The sequence below is a fragment of the Carassius carassius genome, chromosome 5 (assembly GCF_963082965.1).
Source record: "Carassius carassius chromosome 5, fCarCar2.1, whole genome shotgun sequence".
Classification (NCBI taxonomy): domain Eukaryota; kingdom Metazoa; phylum Chordata; class Actinopteri; order Cypriniformes; family Cyprinidae; genus Carassius; species Carassius carassius.
Window position 1 is genome coordinate 21,546,062 of NC_081759.1, and position 21,697 is coordinate 21,567,758.

General features: G+C 37.6%; 3 protein-coding genes across 4 annotated transcripts in view; all 3 read right to left on the reverse strand.

Annotated features, from left to right (window-relative positions):
• The window catches only part of cert1a (ceramide transporter 1a), a 29,294-nt gene extending 25,735 nt beyond the window's left edge, over positions 1–3,559 (reverse strand). For both annotated transcript variants that reach the window (XM_059550140.1, XM_059550139.1), the window contains exons 1-2: positions 3,144–3,559; positions 1,991–2,125 (exon numbers count right to left, since the gene is read on the reverse strand). In XM_059550140.1, coding sequence (XP_059406123.1) covers positions 1,991–2,125; positions 3,144–3,230 — 222 coding nt within the window. In that variant the 5' untranslated portion in view covers positions 3,231–3,559. The remainder of the gene's footprint in view (positions 1–1,990; positions 2,126–3,143) is intronic.
• arsk (arylsulfatase family, member K) overlaps positions 1–10,505 on the reverse strand; it is a 52,583-nt gene extending 42,078 nt beyond the window's left edge. The window contains exons 1-8 of the mRNA XM_059550142.1: positions 10,125–10,505; positions 9,850–9,979; positions 9,573–9,732; positions 8,891–9,173; positions 7,750–7,921; positions 7,440–7,664; positions 6,804–7,019; positions 6,346–6,671 (exon numbers count right to left, since the gene is read on the reverse strand). Coding sequence (XP_059406125.1) covers positions 6,397–6,671; positions 6,804–7,019; positions 7,440–7,664; positions 7,750–7,921; positions 8,891–9,173; positions 9,573–9,732; positions 9,850–9,979; positions 10,125–10,241 — 1,578 coding nt within the window. The 5' untranslated portion in view covers positions 10,242–10,505 and the 3' untranslated portion in view covers positions 6,346–6,396. The remainder of the gene's footprint in view (positions 1–6,345; positions 6,672–6,803; positions 7,020–7,439; positions 7,665–7,749; positions 7,922–8,890; positions 9,174–9,572; positions 9,733–9,849; positions 9,980–10,124) is intronic.
• A 386-nt stretch (positions 10,506–10,891) lies between these two features.
• On the reverse strand, positions 10,892–21,122 carry nol6 (nucleolar protein 6 (RNA-associated)). Its single transcript, XM_059550143.1, has 26 exons — positions 20,937–21,122; positions 20,596–20,820; positions 20,312–20,428; positions 20,021–20,197; positions 19,679–19,847; positions 19,281–19,415; positions 19,028–19,191; positions 18,756–18,876; positions 18,330–18,388; positions 18,132–18,233; positions 17,414–17,529; positions 17,151–17,328; positions 16,898–17,020; positions 16,653–16,801; positions 15,417–15,492; positions 15,194–15,334; positions 14,998–15,115; positions 13,566–13,720; positions 13,288–13,451; positions 13,041–13,193; positions 12,863–12,960; positions 12,055–12,179; positions 11,879–11,965; positions 11,588–11,788; positions 11,368–11,469; positions 10,892–11,265 (listed from the first exon to the last, which is right to left on the reverse strand). The coding sequence occupies exons 1-26, from the start codon at positions 20,982–20,984 to the stop codon at positions 11,116–11,118; spliced, it is 3,453 nt and encodes a 1,150-aa protein (XP_059406126.1). The 5' UTR covers positions 20,985–21,122; the 3' UTR covers positions 10,892–11,115.
• Between the last annotated feature and the right edge of the window lie 575 nt (positions 21,123–21,697).

The window sequence follows — 21,697 nt, forward strand, 5'->3', positions numbered from 1 at the left end:
TAAATATGTTGTGTGCCTTATTCTGTGTAAAGTCACATCATCTCACAGAAGGATTTATTTTTAACACTCGACTGACGTTATGAAGAGAAATTGGAGAAAGAAAAAAACATGTTATTAAATGTGGTATTTTCAAGTGCTCTCCAATGGAACAACATTTCCTACACAGAGCCGTAGTTCAATGAGAAGCTACGCAAACGGCTGTCATTATCGCGAACGATTTCTACGATTTCATAATTGTGCTATAAAATCTTCTGCAATTTTTTTGCATAACTTGTCAGTGAACTACGGATCTTTGTAGTCAATGCTGCTCCATCTGAAAGCAGGAGATTATGATTTACTGCTGATAACAAAATCGGCTTTCCTAACAAATTGCACATGGCAATCGCATTTGATTAATCGTGCAGCCCTACTTAAAAACATACTAAACTTGCTTTAATTACTCATTGTTGCAATTGATCTGATTATCCATGCCATGCTTAGCACCTCATTTTGCCCAAGGAGTGCTTGGCCCCATAACTGCTGCTTACTATTCATGCATTGAATAGTAGCCTGTGTACATACTTTGTAGTAAGTGTTTTCTGCAGGCGTAGTGGTAAGTACTAGGTAAAACTAGTAAAGGGATTGGTTTGTTGTCTGTTGAACACAGACAATTGAAGTTTTAGTGCTGTGTAGAATAGCTGTTATCAGAGACAGAGACTGATCCAGTCAAGTCAGTTCAATCAGTGTTTGAGGAAAATCTGTTCCATTATCAGTTCATCTCAGTTTTCTCCTCCAAACACTGAAATCAACCAAACAAAGATATTCCAGATTTGACTTTGGGATCAGACCGGCTTCAAAGACTCCCAACGTTTCTAAACCTTGTTTCACAGGCATCATTTTTCCACTCATATTTGATCACATGTGCAGTCAGTGATTGTAGAAATTAATTCACCTAAAAACTAGTCAAAATAATAAATGGATTCTAAAACAATCTTTTGGAGATCTTGATGTAAACTGTCCATGATCTTTAACAGCAGCCCTTTTTTTAGAGCAAAGAACAACCCCTAGAAAACACTACAAAGGTCTCAAGGCATTAACAGAAACAAGAGTTTATAAACTGGTTTTCTTTCTTTACATATGATATTTTTTATTGTGCAGAAAATGTTTTCTTTCTGAAAGAAAAATAAAAGAAAAAATGAATCTACTCGCCCAGTAACAAAGAAAAATAACATCCGAGAAGTCAAGTCACATGCATTTCTATAGAACTTCATACAATGCAGATTGTTTTAAACTAGCTTCACAGGAATAAACAGTAAAATAACAGTGTTGATGTTGCAAAGTTAATCAATTATGAAATTACTTCACTGTCAGCCATAAAGCAACTTTATAGAAGACAGTTCAATGCTGATTCAGTTTAGTTTAATGACAGTGTCAAGCTGCAAAACTCATCATTTATATAAAAAAAATCAATTTAATCTACAAAGCAGCTCACATTACCCAGCTTAAATCTCTTTCAACTGTGTCAATGTTGAAAAGCTAATCAATTATGAAACATCTTCAAAAGCAACTTATTGTCTTTATGCAGCTCAGTTCAACTCAAGTTGTTGTGTTGTCATCTGATAATGTCAGTACAGTCAGATAAATAACATTTTCTGATTTTCTTGCTAAAAAAAACTCTTTTAAGCCCATTATAATGATAAGTATTCAGATGTGGTTTTGCAAGATGTTTAGTATGGATGCCACTAGGATGTGTCATCTTCTCCTCTGTCCACTTTGAAACAATCATGTTGTTCAAGAGAAACCCCCAAAACAAGTAGGGCAGCTTTCTGCTGACAGTAGAAGACAGATAAACACTGCACGATGAGCAGGAAGCGTTAATGCTCAAATATTATTACACTGTGGTACATATCAGCTCTTCACACCACTGTGAAGCCAAGATACTGAAGTCAAGATAAGCCCCTGATAATCATAATGACAGGACGCGCTACAGATGAGATCAGATCAGCCTTACTGTGATGACAGCCTTGCTGAGACAGATGGACCCTCTACAGCCGTACTCCTTCTCATCTGCTGACCTGTAGTAACTCAGAGTATTGCCCTTCAGCACAATCCAGCGATCCTGCCATCCATGAATGTAGTTTGTCCACTGGAGACAAACAAAGAGTTAATTATTCGAATCATGCTTCATAGCATGTGGCTTACAGTTATCACTTCAAGCACTTCTAACATAAAGATTAAACTTTCTGAAGGTTCAAGGCTTCAAAGTTCAGCAGGACTTTAACTGAACATTACCCAAACTACAACTGAATGGGTTTATTCAGTTTAAGTGTCATAACACAACTTTTGTCATAAAAACACAGAAGATAAAGATAATTTATAGGCTAAACCTATACATTTATAAAATTAATTAATAAATGTCAAACGTAATGACGTACTCGTTTACAGAGACGTAAAAGTTTACAACTTTCCCACAAAACGTCATGTAGCCAATGAATGCTATTAGGTTGTGAAAAAACAATTATCTAAACATATAGAAAATAAATAATTTAATTTAGTAGGATCATCATGGTGTGATTTTTCCCCGCGAATCAGAGAAAAATATGACTATTATTATACGACTATTTTATGTCAGGATGCAACTACATGCTTTTTTAGGGCGTTTACTGCGATTTCATTTATGTGAATGAACATTAAAACACTCATTACAAAGTCGTTTAGAACGTAAATATGCATTGCATTTACGCTAACTTACTACTATTTTTTCCACATCTCTTAGCTTAAAATGTTTGCATAAATCCAGTAACTTTACCCTTGCTAGTTTGACATGCCTGAAAGCGATTATTTCAGGATTTATGAGGTGCTGTCTCGATAAACTCGGACCGAATCAGTCAGATTCGAAAACACATCACATCTTTATGAGCGGTTGTTACAAAACCATTCAATGAAAAGTAGACCGTTTTGTTTAATTCAGACATCGTTCGTGTTACTGTTACTGATTGTAATGGTAAAACCTCCAACAAGTTGCGACGTTTCAGATAAATATAAACACACGAATGTAACTCACTAACATTAGTTCCCACAAAACCAAGCCCAAATACTGTTGCACAATAAATAAAAACGTTGTAAAGGTGTATTGTTGTACAGTAGGTTACTCTTGTGTTTACCTTGCTGAGCGTGCCGCCGAGCTCGTCATGCAGCTCTAACTCCGGGTCCAGATCCTCATCTGAACCCGACGAGCTGAAGTCCGACATCAGGGGAAAATAGGAAAAAAAGTCCGCTTTCGTCCTGTTTTTAGTTTGACCAGATCGCGTTCTAATTTAAACAGAGTAAACACAAACACTAGCTGCGAAGTCGCTTAAGCTCTGATGTAAACAGTGCCAGGTGCGAAAGCCCATCCTACTCCGGTTTCAAACATCTGATCAAACAAATGACGACATACAGCGACGAGAGTGCATTGCCTTTGATCCTCACTCCAAGAGATTCACGTGACCAGTGCTGCACTAGAAGTGAAATCAATACTGCGTGTCTACAGCAACAATACACTGTTGTTTTGACATACTGTGTTTGCTGTCGCTTGTACACACACGTTTCACGATTGTCTTCTGAGTTTTAAAGTTTTGCCTTTTTATATCACCCCCTTTCGGTAGCACGACGTATTACACAAACTATGTTCCATCACCTCCACTTGTTGATTACCTTTGGGAGTCTGTTAGAAAACAACCATGTTAATTCCATTTTTCTTTTACACATATGATGAAACACTGATGCAAACATTTCCAGGTTAGAATTTATGTGACCACCCTACATATAGTTTGGGTCACAAATTAAATTATTTATATATATTTCATTTTTATTTTTACACATTCCTTTCTATTTACATGTGTATATATATACATTTTATTTTAATTACTTAAATATATGAGTTTGCACTATGTAGTTCAGCTGCATTTTCTGAACTCTGGGTGACAGTTGAGAGAGTAGAGTTACCATGACGATTGCAGCGCATCCTCAGACAACAAAGAGGACAACTAATTCTTGTCTCTCTCTCTCATTTAATGTCAAGGTTAGTTGAATTAATTAATTGTCATACCAAACTGTAATTTACATGTTTTAATGTATAAACAATTTTTTATTATTTATTTTATTAATAATTTTAAGACACTTACAGTATGTCATAGAAAAGTTTACTCATGTATCACTTACCTGAAATACTTGAGTTGTTTTCTTAAGATACTTAACGTTACCTGAATTCAGGCCAGTTGTAAGAATTAGGGCATTCCTGTACATTCGGTTAAGGTTGCTATCATTTATTTATTGTTTATTTGATCTATACAGTGTGTATTATTTTTTACCAATATGTTTATGAATCATTTTGTGATTCAAAGTGTCTTACTGACTCTGAAATACAAATGTGTATGTGTATTAAAAGACAACAAAGAGGCTGTTAAGGAAACAACCAATTCTTGTCTCTCCCTCTCTCCCTCTCTCTCTCTCTCATTTAATGTCAATATATAACGTTATATAATTTTTTTTTTTTTGTCAACTTGCTTTTAAATGCTGGATTATCGCCCAGTTGCCCTCACATCAACAGTCATTAAGGTCTTTGAGGGACTGGTAAAGAACTACATTTGCTCCTCCATCCCGAATACTTTAGACCCTCTTCAGTTTGCCTACCGCCCCAGTAGATCCACTGAAAATGCCATCTCCTGCACTCTTGTCTCAGGCACATTGACAGCAACAACAGGAACTATGTAAGACTGCTATTTATTGACTATAATTCAGCTTTCAGTACTATAGTCCCCAAGCTTGCGTCTAAACTTCACTCTGCGACTGGATTAAAGTCTTCTTCACCGGCAGACCTCCGGTGGAGACAAGTGGTGAAAGTAGGCCAGTTCATCTCCAGCTGCATCACCCTGAACGTAGGAGTCCCCTGTTCTTCTCACTCTCTACATACATGACTGCGTGTCTTCCTACAGTTCCACATCTATTATCAAATTTGCTGATGATACTGTGGTTCTGGTGTTGTACTTTGCTGCCATCTGGTAAGCGCTTCCATAGCCTGATGGCTAAAACTGACTTAGGAGTTTCTTCCCCTAGGCCATCAGGCTCCTAAACTCAAAACCAGCCTCTTAACATCTACATGTCTCCACTTAACAATCACTTCATCAGTAAGATATTCATTATTCTCTACCTCACAATGACAGTGTCACAACCTGTTTGCACGTTCGCCTCTTGTACATTCCTCTGTATCTTAATATTTAAGACTACAGTATACTTTAATGTGCATTTATTTCTATTCTATATTTAAATATACAGTAAATATTTTGGTGCTTTTGGCGGTGCACCAACTTTTGGTGCTTTTGGCGGTGTGGGCAGGTGCCAAATCCTGCTGGAAAATCACATCAGCATTTTCAAAAAGATGGTCAACAGAAGGACGCATGAAGTGCTCCAAAATGTCTTGGTAAACGGGTGCTGAGAATTTGATTTCAAAAAACACAATGCACCCCAAAACATCACAGACTGTGGAAAACTTAACACTGGACTTCAAGCAACTTGGTCTATGAGCTTCTCCACTCTTCCTCCAGACTTTAGGACCTTGGTTTCCAAAGGAAATACAAAACTTACTCTCATCTAAAAAAAATAAAGACCACTGGGCAACAGTCAAGTTCTTCTTCTCTTTAGCCCAGGTAAGATGCCTCCAACGTTGTCTGTGGTTCAGCAAATTCCTTGACACATCTGATTGTGCATTTTTTTCTTCCACACTTTTTCCTTCCACTCAACTTTCTGTTAACATGCTTGGATACAGCACTATGTGAATAGCCAGCTTTTTGGGCAATGAATGTTTGTGGCTCCTTGTGAAGGGTGTTACTCATTGTCTTCTGATTGGCATGTCACCATATTCTAATTTGTTGAGTGAATTGGAGGGTTTTTGTTAAATGTGAGCCAAAATCATCACAATTAAAAGAACCACAGATTTAAACTACTTCAGTCTGTGTGGATTTAATTTATTTAATACATGAGTTTCACAATTTGAGTTTAATTACTGAAATGAACTTTTCCACAACATTCTAATTTATTGAGATGTACCTGTACACACACACACACACACACACACATATATGCATGCGTGTTTGTGTATGTATGTGTATATACCGTATTTTTCGGACTATAAGTCGCACCTGAGTATAAGTCACATCAGTCCAAAAATACGCCATGATGAGGAAAAAAACATATATATGTGCGTGTTTGTGTATGTATGCTTGTATGTATGTATATATATATATATATATATATATATATATATATATATATATATATATATATATATATATATATATATATATATATTTACATATTTACACACACATATATATATATATCGTTTGTGCTGATCACTGACAGTTATATAACGGATGATCAATTCAACCCCAACAGCCACTCTTCAATAACTCTCTCATAGGACTTGGCATCCTTTTGCCAGTCAATGTTCCATCGCAGGTTGGCTATGATCTGGGAGTAACTGTCTCCTAGGTTTTGCTTCCATTCCAGAAACTGTTGTTTATTGTAGTGGTGAACAGCTTGGGAAACACTGGGATAGTCCACAATGGTGCGTAACAGCTTGTCCAAGTCCTGACATACATCAGGGAAATGTGATGCAACATTTCTCAATTCTGATTCATCTTTGGACAAGTCTATGTGGAGAGAACATTGAGACCAGTTACTTAAGGCAGTTCTATATAGCAGGGACATCATATCCCTGTTGGGCAAAAGAAGATACATATTATTACACATAATCAGCAGTCCTATCATGAGAAGAAACTTACTAAAGAGTTGTGTGGGAACAGTCAATCCATCTGCATATGTGATGTACTTCCACTCGCCGATCCTCAGCATATACGTGGAGGCATTCGCATTGCAACCATGATATTCACTGAGCACCCAGCCGGGATGAGGCTCCGCTGACTGAGCGCTGACCCCAGAAACCAGAGGGATCAGCGAGTGACCACTGAGACCCCCTGGCTGTGGAATACCAGCAAGATCTAAACAAAATATAGTGCAGAAGGAAACAGATCAAATCGTTTCCAGGTCATAATTCATTTTCATTTTGAGCAGCAAATCAGAATATTGGAACGATTTCTGAAGGATCATGTGACTGGAGTAATGATGCTAAATATTCAGCTATGAAATCACTGTTATAAATTACATTTGGAAATATATTCAAATACAAAACAGTTATTTTAGATAGTAAAAATATTTCAAAACATTGCTATACTTGCTGCACTTTGGATTAGATAAATGCAGTCTTGGTGAGCAGAAGAGACTTTAAAAAAAAATAAATAAATTTTACGGTTCAGAATCTTTTGTATAGGCCAAACAGGGTGGTGGTTTATGGGCTGTATATATGAACTCTTTTTTTGCTAAGATTCACCCAAATAGTTCCCACCAGTTCCCACCCTTACCAAGCAGAGTGGGATAAATGTCCACTAAAGATACAGGTAGACTGATTTCAAAGCCAGTCTTCACTCCTGGGCCCATTATAAGCAGGGGGACATGAGAGCTGCCCTCAAACATGGACATCTTATAGAACTGCCTGTGTTCCATTGCTAGATCCCCATGATCCGAAGTGAACAGTACGACTGTCCTGTTCAGTAAGCCAGTGTCTCGGAGAGCATCTATCACCTCACCTGCAGACACATAATGACAGTATTTCATCAGATCAAACCCAGTGACAAAACAGCACTTAAACACACAACACGAGTGGCTGCTCACCCAACATGCTGTCTGTTTCAGCACACATGGCATAGTAAAAGGCTCTAATGTTTCTGATCTCTTCTTCTGTGAAGTGACCACTGCAATTTTTGGTGAAGGTGGAGTAGTAATCCACAGGGTGCATGTCTTCAACTCGTAACCACTTCGGAACAGACACTTGACCGTAAGAAACCTTTGAGACAAAACACAACCATTGTCAAAGTACCTCAGATAAACTACTACAGATGAACTGCCCCTGCCGACTGACTGTTATCATAGTACAAGCTTTGAATACAATCAGTAAGAATTAGAATGAACCAAAAATATGCAATCAAAATAACAGCAGTGTTATTTTTAGATTTATATGCTATTATAATATTTGATTGTTTTGAATTAACCTTCCTTTTTATGTATTAACTTTTCATTAGAATTTCAGTTTAAATGCTATTAATTTTGTTGTAATTTTCTTATTAGTTAAAAAAAAAACATTTATATATATATATATATATATATATATATATATAGGTTTAATTACTTCCAAGTTATTATACTTAATACCTTTTATTTTAAAATACCTAAGTATTTTATTTCGGTTAGTTGCTAAGGCAACATTTCTTTTATATTCTTTTAAAATATTTTTAATTTATTCATTTTAGCTTTAATTTAATTATAAAACAAATAAAATAATTGTTGCAGTTTTAGAATCCCTAGCCATGCCTCTGCCACATAAAATAACTATGGTTGTCTTAAGTCTTCACAATCATACATTTAAAAAAAATAATGACATGAAACAGGAAAAACATATTAATAAGCAAATAACATTATTTTTAATATTATATTTGATGGTTTTTGTTTGAAACTTTTGTAACTACAAAACAGACAAACTTTTTCAAGTAAATTATCTCTCTCACGATTTTTATTTGAATTTAACCGTCGAAGGTCTATGATCAAATCCTGCTGTTCTGTTTCGAAAATAAAGGGAATAGTTAAACAGTGGGTGGATGTTCTTAGTTTACTTTACTTTTACTTTCCTTCCTCAACACAACAATTTAAGATTTCAAGCCTTGTACAGTTTCTGATTCCTGGATTCAAATCCCAATTTGAGTCCAGTGGAAAAAACTTTTAACACTCAGAACCAATTAGATCAGGAAAAGCAACCTGCCTTGTTTAGCCAATACGGGGAGGTGCGGAAGGTGGAACCCCCGGCTGTGGGTCCAAGGGAGTCCGTGCGGTACGGGTGAGGGAGATTGAGCCCCACGTATAGGGCAAATGGCTGGGCGAGAGACACAGGAGTGTGTCGGATCCACTGGACGGCAGCATCAGTGATGTTCCAGTCTTTAGTCATCACCCTCTTTGTGGATGCATTACCCACCAGATCTGTGACCGGACGGCCCTCTTGTCTCAGCAGGAATGGAACGTCTCTGGTCCACGCCTCCACACGATTACTGAACAACAGAGAAGTTCCAGACGTCCAAACATATTGTTTTTTGCCTATATTTAAAACTGCATTGTCATTGTTTCATAATTTTAAAACCATGATAAATCAGCATATTAGAATGATTTCTAAAATCACGTGACACTAAAGTCTGGAGTATGGCTGCAGAAAATTCAGTGTCTACATTAACGGAAATAAATTACATTTTAAAATATATTCCAATAAAAATCCGTTCATTTAAATAGAAATTACATTTCAAAATATTACAATTTCACTGTATATTACAATAACTACAGCCTTGACGAGTCTTCTTTCAAATACATGAAAAATACGGCAGACACACTTTTGAATTGAAGATGTATTTATTTGAGTGTCCAAATACATTTTTGGGGTTAAAAAAAAAAGTCACCTGACAGAGTGATGTCCTGATGTGTAGTCTAGTTTCCCCATGCTGTGAGTGTGGTAGCCACTCTTTCCTAAACGGTCCATCCATGTGCTGGCACTGGGATCAAGACATTTATAATTGTTCCAGGCCTGAGTCAAATGCACAAACTGGCCACTCCACATTGCTGACAAAACACATTTAGATACATCAAGGTGTTCATCTTATTTCTATATTGCATGTGTACAAAAGTTTCGGTACTCAATTTATAACAACAACAGGTAAAGGCTGGCTAATACTCTACCTGCCCTAGAAGGACAGCAGATTGGTGAATTAGTGTACGAGTTGAGAAAAACAGCACCCATTTCCCTCATATAGTTGATGTAAGGCAGCTGTACAACTTTATTGCCAGGAGAAAAAGTTAACCTGCCGTCCTTCATTAATAAGAAAACAGACGACACGTATTTTATTTCAGCTGCATACATAAGCTTTTGCTCTCTAGATAGGCAGCATTCTAGGTTTTGAAACGGCAGCAATTCTGTCAAGTGACTGAAAACGGAGTAAAAATGGGTGACTTACGAAGGCATCAGACATGAGCATGACTATGTTTGGTCTGTCGTGTGATGTCCAGTTCAGATCCATGCAATTCGCGTTCATTTGAAGAAACAACAGCATTAACGCACGGAGCAGGATCATTCTGCGTCCAGACGCCTGCAGAGCGTTTAAACACACTTTTAATAACGATGGCGAGGAAGGTTTGAAAAGTCGTAAAAACCTTGTCTCTCTTTAAACGGCGAGATTTCCGAGCTGCATTGAAGTCACACTGTCAACTAACACATCCATTATACACATTTTAACATTAGAAAGCCGTACTATGTCGGTTTAGGTTAGCAGCGAGATGTCTAACGAAATAGTTTCATCTTTTCTTTTTCCGTAAACAATCAGGCACACACCGCCACCTATTGGGCAGAATATAATACTGCAGTGATCCTAGGACGAAAAGACCTGTTATTTCCATAGACTGTATAAAAACATTTTCCATACATCCTTCCCGTACATTTTAAATTCGCTTTGGATAAAATAGCGTCTGCTGCTAAATGACTAAATGGAAACGTTAAATATATAATTGGCCTGAATATTTTGCTTTGTCATTACGGGAATAAAGTACATTTTAAAACATTAAAATAATAAATTGAACATATTATAGATTATATAATAGTCTCATTGGTGAGACTTAAAAAAATATTATGCTAAGAAAAAGTGAGAAAATACAGCAAAAAAGACAACAAATACTACAACTTGTTCATTTATTTTCCACAAAACATCTTTAAGCAAACAAACTGTGGCCTTTATGAAGAACCTTTTTTACTTTAGGGTCTTTTTGTTTTTTGGTCCTCCTTGTATGAAGGGAAAACATTTTGTTATTGGATTAAAATAATGCAGCATAACAATTATTTTAAAAGGCAGATGCAGAGAATTTAATTGAAGCAATTTGAGTACATGTAAATGTAAAAGTAAACACAGCAACATCCAGATCAACAGTTATTCCTACAGAAACTACTGCCAGATCCTACACAACCCATTTTTCTGTTCTCAGTTCCAATCTTTTGACGAGACCCTCCCCGATGATGCGGAAATCCTGCAGGATGGCTTCTACATTTGGCACGGTGGTTACCACATCACCATTCACCTCCACCCGGCGGGCGTTCATTAAAGATGTCTGAAAACACACAAAATCAGAAGAAGGTGCCATAAATCTTGACTGTAACACAATCACTTAAATTCTGCCAACCCTAAAAGCTCAAAATAAAAAAAAAGAAACCTTAAAGGGTTTCGGCTCGAAGGCATTTGGCTTCCACAGCACTGCGATCACAGTTCCACCATACGGGTCGTAGAAAAACAGAGCCAGCTCTTCAAATGCTTCCTAAAAATCACAAGAGAACTGGTATAAAATAGATCTGATCTAATTTACATGGTATTTTAAGAATAACATGGCATAATGGAAAAGATTCAGTAAAAGTGAATTAAAAACCACAACAAACCCTGAGTTCAGACAGATACAGTCGGACCGGATCAAAGTCTATGACTGGCAGAGCTCCTCCCGAAGCGAACGGCTGTCCTCCATGTGTGCCTCGCTGGAAGGTATTGACAGGAGGATCCACAGCTTTAGCTAACAGAGGAACCTGCTTTAAGTCAAGGTGGATCAGAACATCATAAGCCACCAGAGGAGGTCGAAATGCCACCTAGAAACAAAGCAAACAGTAAGGTTTTAAAACAAAAAGATGAGCTCTGCATAAATTTGCATTATACAGGTGGAATAAAGAGGAACTGACCCGCATGTCCTGCTTTTCACTGGAATCAAGCTGAGTCTCTAAAACACGTAGACTCTCTGCTGCCAACATGACGGCACGCTGGAGCATCTACACAGAGATCACAACAACACTTATGTTCATACACACTGTACATGGAGCAAAACTATATAGAATTTGAGAATACTGGATCTACAAACCTGCACAGAAGGAGCCTGTTTAGTCCAAACAGAGACTTTCTGGTCATTGGGAGTGACTATGAACATGGTGGGAAGAGATTCCCGAGAGGCCACAAAGTCATTCTTTATATCTGTTTGTTCAACAGCTGAAACATAAAAACACCCGTTTCATTATCCACCGATGTTTCCGGGAGTGCACAGATGATTAGTTCTGCTACCTGTCAGTGTGTTAGATCTGTGTCCAATAGTCACGGACCAAATGACTTCAGCTGTGCTTGACACATGACGATAAAAGGAGGACATTTCCTGTTTCCTAACGCTGAAGCTCTGAGAAATCCATTTTAATCGCCACAGTTTTTTGGGTCAGTATTTTTATTTTAAGAAATTAATACTTTTAGTCAGCAAGGCTCAATTAAATCAAAAGACAAAGACGTTTATATTGTCACTAAATAATTATATTTTAAATAAATGCCGCTGTTCTGAACAGTCTATTCATCTAAAAATCCTGAAAAGATGTACACTGGTTTCCATAAAAGTATCAAAGAGCACAACGGTTTTCGACAGTGATAATAATAAGAATGTTTCTAGAGCAGCAAATCAGCATATTAGAATGATTTCTGAAGGATCATGTGACACAGGAGTAATGGCTGTCTGTAGACTTATGACCGTTTTCCTTCCCCATCCATCAGACTTTCCATGCAGCAGAAACTGCATTTATATAAAGTAAACACTGACCCGCTGACCAGACGACAACTTTTCTTAAAGTAGTAAAAATGGTTAGTCGTGCAAGCACTAGAAAGCAACACGAAATACCCAAGGTGAAGCTTACCTGTGAGTTTCCCATTGAGGTTGACTATCAGGGGATTGTTTTTCCAGTCAAAAGTGGAAAGCAAATGAAGGAAGCGAAGGAAGCCCACCTGAGGAGAGCTGTGAAAAGGTGTGGTGTCACTGTATTTATATATACACACCATACAATGATGATTACATGAGTCAGGCTGCCAAATTACCTTGGTGGAGTGAAGGGAGCAGGATGTAGGAAGAGTGAAGCCACCAGCAGATCAGCTGCTTCCTCTCGGATATCTTCCAACAGAAACTGAGATGCCAGCCAGCGTTTAGCCAGGCGGCACACGACACCAAAACACCCATACTGCTGCTGGAGCCTAGCACGTAACATGTCAAACATTTATCTAAACAAGCCCTTTGCCAAGGAAGACAAGGATGAGTGTGTTCTGCATGTTTGTGTGTATGTTGTACCCATGCAAGGTGCTGGTTAGAAAAGGTTTGTGCAGGGTCTCCAGCTCCAGTGCCTGGGCCTCAGCGTTGTCCCTGGAGATCAGCATTCCCTCCGGGGTCAGGCTTTCTCTCAGGATCTGCGGTTCTCTATGATACGCCACCTGGATTCGGAAGACTAGCCCATCCTGGATAGATGAAGGGGAAATTAATGTTGATTGTGCGAGGAACGTCATTTGGACAGCATATTACTAGAATAGTAAATGTGAAAAACAACAGAAGTATGAATAAATGCACGTTACCTTCCACACATCCAGGTAGCCAGGTGTGGCATGACATCTGTAATTGTGTTGTTTGCACAGCAGTTCTCTCAAGCAGATGTGAAAGGCTGCTTTAACATGGCGTATTGCCATGGGCTCACTGGGCCATTTTCCACTACCCTCCATGTGAACAATGACTAGAGAAACAAGAGACAAATGGGAAAGATAACAGCATATTCAAATAAGTCACATGTGGAGCTGTGCTAACCCAAAATAGAGTTCAACGTGCAATAAAAAAAAAAAAAAAAAAGAGTGCAATTTTCATTTTGGGGTGGAGTAATGTTTTAAGACATTAAACAAACTTTCTACTTGTCTTTTAATCTTCATATAAAATCTGCTTGTCAGAAGTTTAGCGTTGGAGATGTAAAGGTAATTCGACTGTGTAGTTACGTAATTCCTCAAATAAAAACCAGTAGTCAAATAAACACCGGGCCTCTTATAGAGGCCGGGGGCGTGGTCAGCACGGACAAATAAAGGCCGGGGGAAATTTTGTGTGGATAATCATCAGAGTCAAATAACGAACGTACACATCCACTACCGGAGCGTTTCTCGAGTCAAGAACCGGTTGCATCGGTTTTCGGATATCCAGTACACTGAATCAGGGATGGACTGGGACTAAAAAACGGCTCTGGACTTTGACTAAACCCGGCCCAAAGCAATCGGCGCGCGGAAACTTGACAACAGTCTGTCTGAACTGAGAACCGTTTCTTTCGGACGCGTCCGATTCGAGAACCGAGGAGCTGATGATATTGCGCATGCGTGATTCAGCGTGAAGCAGACTGACACACAGAGCGTCTGAACCGAACTGGTTCTTTTGGTGATTAATTCTGAACTGATTCTGTGCTAATGTTATGATCTCTGTCCACTGGAATGCTATCGCTTTTAATTTAAAACGGGTTATTTGAAACAATTACTTATCAAACATATGGAATTAGAAATAATAAAATAAAACAAAATAATATAAAAGAAATAATAAAAGCCTGTTACCTTCTGCAGTTCAGGTAAATAAAGGCCTATAAAGGCCTAGGAATAAATGATATTCATATCCTCACTTTAGCTTTTTGTATTTAGGTTTCAATATTCATAAAAGTTGTGTTCATTTGTGAAGATTTTGAGGGTGAATAAATTGTGTAAGAATTATTAACTTCTACTGGTCATAGTGTTTTTCGGCAATAATCCAAGTCAAAGTAAAAAAAAAAAAAAAAAAAAAAGCAAATTTTTTTGTTGTTGTTGTTGGGGGAATCAGGGTGATGCTAACTTCTGCTAACATTTATTGACTCGTGTTGTTCTAAACCTGTATGATTTCTGTGGAACACATAAGGAGAGCTTTGGAAGTATATCTATATCATAGAATTATGAGAAACTTTGCCATTATGATGTGTTGACACATTAAAAAAAGTCTGAAATCCATTACCTTTAATAGGGGCTATGTAGCAAGGGCAAGGTTTCTTCTCCTTTGGCACTAATCCAAGATGGTTCTTCTTTTTGTCAAAAAACGAATAGTCCAGCCTCACAGGAACTGGTGGGAAAACCTGCAGAGGACAAATGAGGAAAATTAAGACATACGTGAATATATCACACAGCTGAATATAGCCGAGGAGGCCACTGACCTGTGTGTATCTTAAGGCCTGGTGGGCACTCTGCACTGACGTGATAGACAGTGGCAGATCCTTCAACTGCCAGAGCTTCCTGCTCAGATCATCGTAAGACTGAACCACCTCCAGACTCTCCTCCTCTCCTGTCGTGTGGTTCTGGGGGACAAAGACACATCATGAACAGCTGATATCAAAACTGTTATCGTTTAAGGAGTCCACATTCACTTCTATAAAGTACCTGTATGTCACATTCAATGAGATCATCAAGCTGTCCACCACCAACTGTGATGCATGATTTGGGGATATCTGCATGACTAGAATGAAAGAAAACAACAAATAAAACGTTTTTTTTTTTTTTATGAGAAAGTAGTTAATGGAAAAATGTTCCAAGGAAATGGTAACAAAAAGAGACTACAATGTTCAAGAGTACTAACTTGAAATGAATATTCAGTTTAATTCTGATTTACAAGCTTTCATTTTGAGTTGATTACAATTTAATTCGGTTCTGACTCATTTGGGTATCTTCAGCATTGATCTCAGTGTTAAGTATTATTTACATACTATTCTGCAGGCTTTATGAAGGTATATTTAAGACTTTAGGAAAATGTAAGAAATTAAATTGAAGGTAACAATGTTATGTTCTCTAAATCTAAATATCTAGAAATAACACTATGTATTAGCAAGATGCTCCCAACCACTAGATTATGTTAATAACTTTTCCTGTACCTTCTGATAATGCTGGAAAAAAAGGGATGCTCTACCACAGAATCGGTGTTGTCTTGTTTTCCAGAGCAAATGTATAAAGTTTCTTATGAACGTTTAAATCTAAGTTTATGATTCACAAAAGGCCCAGAATAGGCTCAGAAAAATATACTTAATTTAAAAGGGAAAACAAGTTATCATATACCCCATTTATTGACAGAAATTTTATTTATTTTAAACAAACTCACTTTGCTCAGGGTTTTTTCCCCATTTCCACCTTAAGTAAATGCAACTAGATTTAAAAATATATTTGTATTGGAAAACAAAAATACAGAGGAAGACAAATTTTTGCCAATGCATGTAACATTTAATTCCATGACTTGATTTGAAGCCTTTCTGCTCTTATTTAAGACCTTTTTAAGGACTTAAATTATGCAAAGTACCCATTTAACCAATTTAAGACCTACAGAAACCCACCCTTTTATTGATATTTTGAATTGAGCTTTTTCATTTTTATTTTACCGTTTTAGTTTGAATTTGAAGTATTTTTTTGTTTTAGCAATTCTGTTACGCACTTTTTCCCCCCACCTAAAATGCTTAGGGTAGTAAATTCAATTGCTACTTAAATTGAAAAACTAAAACATCTAAAAAAAACTGTTTAGCAGACACTAACTGAAATAAATTTTGAAGTAAACTTGTGAATTGGCTAAAACATTTAATACACCTTTACAGAGTGTATTAAAGTAAAGAAACAGCCAGAATAGAGACGTACAGCTCCAGCAGGTGAGTAATGATCTTCAGTACAATGAATCTCCTCTGAGAGATGGAGTTCCCTGACCACAGCACTGCCTCGGTGATGGCTCCATCCTGGAAGCGCCTCAACTGTGAGCGAGAGCCCCACAGCTGCCGGAACTCAGCTGCCTTCAAACACCAACAACACAGAGGGTTTTCAGACACCGCTACAGAACTGCAGGACACATACACATCAGACATCTGTGCATATGTGGGCTAGTTTACCTTAGGGTTGTCTGCTGGTGGTCCTCTCTCCAGAACAGAGAGAGCATGTTCAAGGTTCAGCAGCAGACCAATGCTCAGAGGCGGCTGGTCCTTGTGCTTGGGAGGTGCACTGCCCACGGTCCACTGCAAAACCATTAACACAGATTATGACGACATATCCAGACTGTTTAGGAATGCTCTGATAGGTGAACCAGCCAGTCATATGTAGTACAATTTGATCAACCAAAGGAGATGTTATTGGTAACGCATCTACCTCAGGGTCTTGAGGGAGTGAGTGGACCAGAAGGTGGATCCTTTCTCCAAGCCCTCGCTGCAAGAGGGACAAAACGAAAGGAAGTGCAGTGAGGACATAGTTTCCGCTGTGGTCCATGAGCTCATTGAGGAGTAAAAGCTTTTTACAGGAGGTCTGCAGTTTCACCAGGTTAACCAGTCTGCCAAAGAGAGTGAGAAAGAGAGTTTGAGAATACATGAATACAAAAACAAAAGAGCAGCAGGTCTGTGTTGACAGAAACTTACTTAAAGACATTATCATATGTTCGGAGCATGGACTTGGGTGTCATGAGCAGAGCCTGGAAGCCATCTACTGTCGGATCATCCCAGAACGTCAGAGAGAGTGACGCCTCATGCTGGATCTGACAGACAAAATTCAGATTCTTCAGAAACATTCAGATTATGGCTGTCAAATCATTCAAATTTCCATGTCAATAAATCAATCAGACATATGACAAGTATTATTTATACGCTTATACAGTATTTACTAATATTTTAATTATTGATTTAGAATTTCTGCTTCAGTTAACCATTTTCATTTAGTCATACTGTTGCATTCGTGTTATTTTAACTAGTTTTTAATATATTCTAATATTTATTTAGTTTTCGATTTTTATTTCAGTATAAGCAATTTTGATACTTAGTTTTTTGCCAAGTAAACATTTCTATTTTCATTTAGTTTTCCTGTAATATTTTTATTTCAATTAACAAAAACACATTTTTAATAATGATAATAAATGCCCCAAAAGGTATTGTGGCATACAAGTAAATCTTGGACTACAATACTGCTCCACTGGCATGAAAATCTCTCAGCAGTTCTTATTTACTGGTCAAGTGGCCTGACTGTGTTCATTCTTGGATTGTTTTTATTCTAATTCTAAAATAACATTTTAAATTTACATTACTAGAAGTAAGTGAATATCACATTATCACAGAGCTGCAGTGATACTACAGTGGCGCTCACCCGTTTGTAGGTAAAAACGGTCATGTCTGCAAGCAGATTGAGATGCCCAGAGGGATCCACAAATACCACAGAGTATGCTGCATGAAACTCCGGCAGCGAAGGCTGAAGCAGGAGAAAAGACAAAGAAAGGCATGGTGATGCAACAAAGACAAAACACACTAAAAAAAGCAAATAATTGCTTGAGTCACTTGTGCTCACCGCTTTTGAGTCTGGGTTTTTAGCCAAGGTGATACCATTCTCAGTCAGATCTGTGGAAGCTGAAAATGCGAAAGCAAAAAGCAGATATATTGATTAATACACATTAGTGCTGTCAAAAGATTAATCGCAGCCAAAATAAAAGTTTTTGTTAACATATATATATATATATATATTTTTTTTTTAAAATATTTACAAGTATATATACACACACACACACACACACACACACACACATTACACATTTTTATTAAATATATGCAGGAATGTGTTTGTTTTTGTATATACATAATAAATATACACAGTTAACACTCATATATTATGCAAAAAAAGCTTTACTTTGGATGCGATTTAACTGTTTGATAGCACCAATACACATATATAACCACCAAAACACCAAGTTATGAAAACCATTTTATCCTCTCTTACCCAAGAAGTGCAGTGCATTCCTCAACAGCTGGTAGGGATTCATGGTTTTGCCCACTTTGTGTGTGGACAGAAGATATGCCATTAACATTGATGCAAGGAAGCCGCAGAAACAACCTGCACCCTGAAAAAACAATTTATACAAAAAAAATGAATAACTGTTGTTTGTTTCTTTTGTCTAACTGCAAAAAAAAGTATCTTTAAAAAAGAAAAGTTTGCAAGAACAAGCAGTCTGGCTGTTGTTTAATATTTCTGTGGAAAATGATGTGTTTAACCTGGTCCAGTTCTCGCTGTCTTAGCCACACTTTGAGGAGAGCCACTCCCTCTCCAAAAGCAGGACACTGTGCACTGATGGCCGACAGGAACTGAAGATGTGACAGCGGGAGGTGATCTCCAAGAACTGTGCTGTTATAATGAGGAGTTGGGGGCTCACTGCTCTCTGCATCATAACAATTACAGAAATATCATCAGTTTTGTTTGCTACCTCAATTATGAAACTGAAATTGATCTCAGAAAATTCCTCATTACCTTCCTGTGTATTGGCAACACCGGTAAACCACTCAGTCCTGATGTTGTTCTTCTGAGGATGGAAGCGGCTAGGTTTGAGGAAGTCCGGTGGTGGAACTGCATGAATCCTTAACGTGACCTTACTGCTGGCATTACCTACAGTCCACACACAAAAGTTACATGATCCCTTCAGTTTAAAACAAAGAGGAATATAATCACACATCTGAGTAAGACCATCAATCTCAGTTTTTTCCACAGGATTGCTTCAATTAGTGCATTCCACACAGTAAAAGAAAAGGGTGTGCTAAAAGCAATTAACTTTAGAGCTAAAATGATTTGAGCAGATAATAATAGCGTATAGACTTTGGCATGAAAATTTGGCTAATAAGTAACACAAACTACTGTTACAAGCATTTTACCTGGGGGTTTAAGAAGTAGGACTGGGCGAAGTCGGTTGCCATGTAGACAAGAGTAGTGCAGAGAACCCACACACTTTGCGAAGGAGAGATGCCGCGCCAGGCCGGCCAGATACAGCGCTCGCTTTCGAGAGTACCGCTGGTTAATGGCATCCATTGGGTGTAAAATAGACTTCAAAGAGAAAATATACACCAATCAAATAAATGCAGGCTTGATGAGCAGAAGAAACTTCTTTCAAAAACATTAAAAATATTAATGTTTCCAAACTTTTGGTCTGTACTGTATATACACACACACACATTTCAACAGACAGACAGAAATGTTGTTTTAAAGGTATAACTTACAGCTGGAATGGTAACAGCCAAGTCCACAGAGACTTTGGGTTTGATACACGTGCCAAGCGGATAACTGCCCACCAGGTTGATTGACGCAGGAGGCTCCATGTGAAATTTGCCTTTTGCTGTCGATGGGACGAGGAGGAATGGGACTTCAACACCTGACAACCATGAAATATCATCCAACTAAAGAGAAGAAGAAAAATATTAAGAAAAATTATATTGCCAGTTACCAAAGAGTATCAGTAGAAATCAGCACTTTTGCTGCCGCTAATGGAAATGCCGCACAGATTTGCTGACCTCCACAACTTCAGATTCAGGCACACACTGCAAGAAGTCTGTGATCTGATGCACGAAGGAGTCCACCAGCTTCTTCCTCTGCTCACTGAGGGCCACTTCTTTCAGCAGTTCCTCCATCTGAACATCATCCATATGAATCAGTGATAAGAAAGCTCAAAATATACACTGCTAAAGGATACACAGTTCACAGGCATGTCATGAACTGAGCAGCTCAGTGTTGATATGACATGTTTAAACATGTTAAGATAACATACAAAGACAGTAAAATGTAAATCATTTCTGACCTGCATTTTCAATATGCTGCAGTGGAAGAGATTCTCTGCTTCTTTCAGCTGGTTGAGCTCTTCCACGGTTGGGGCTTTGTACAGCTCTTTTTTGGACAGCTTGACTGGCCGTAAGACCCCATCATCGGACACGGTGCCCTTCGCTTTTCGTTTGGAGTCCTTAAACTGTTTTACACTTCTTTTCTCATTTTCTTCTTCATTCTGAGAGTCATCTAGTAATTCCATCTGTGTATATATATTAACAAAAATAAATATTTGAATAATATTTTATGTAATTTAAGTTCATTTACAAAAACTTTGTTTTGAAGATACAACAGAAAACTGCGTAAAACCGCACGAACCTGATCTTCCGTTTCAGTTTCAGTCGATTCCTTTCTCTTCTTCTTCATTTTGCCAGAAATTATAGTGAGCTTTTAGAAAGGTTTTATATTCAAATAATTCATTAATCTACACTTTCTTCCAATTTACAGTTTCAATGCGTCTCTCACATGGGGAACACATGGGACACACTAACGTCGGTCTGCATTGGTGAGTTCACCAATTGGTCCATGTGCGAGCAACCCTTCAGAGATTGGCTGCTTAACTTTGGTTCCGCCTCCAAACATAATCAAGTTTAGTAGAGATTACACAAGACGCCTCTTTATGAATATGTTTTTTTCCCAAACATTTTATATTATAAATATAAAATGAATGTAAGAAACGGACACGATTAGATTTGTTTTATTATAGGGAAATAAAAACAATGCTTGTCGCGGTGTACTGACGTCGCGTAATGACGTACGTATACAGTCTATGCTATCACTTGCACGCATGAGCTTTTTTCCCTCTAGCTGAATGGAAACTAACCATTTCTTACATTAAGAATGGATTTCTTTCATTAACATTATACAAATACAAAATTTTCCCTTATAATAAGTGTGTTTATATGAATGTTTAGTTATTTCTTTTTTTATTTTTGCACGCTTTAAAGAATAATTATCTATGTCTAATGACAGCAAGTTATCAGGCAACATAACATACCTAATGTAAATATACTTTACTGCTGCTGCTTTTATATATATTTTTGTCAAATTATTTGATTAAGGAAATGTCCAGTAAAGAA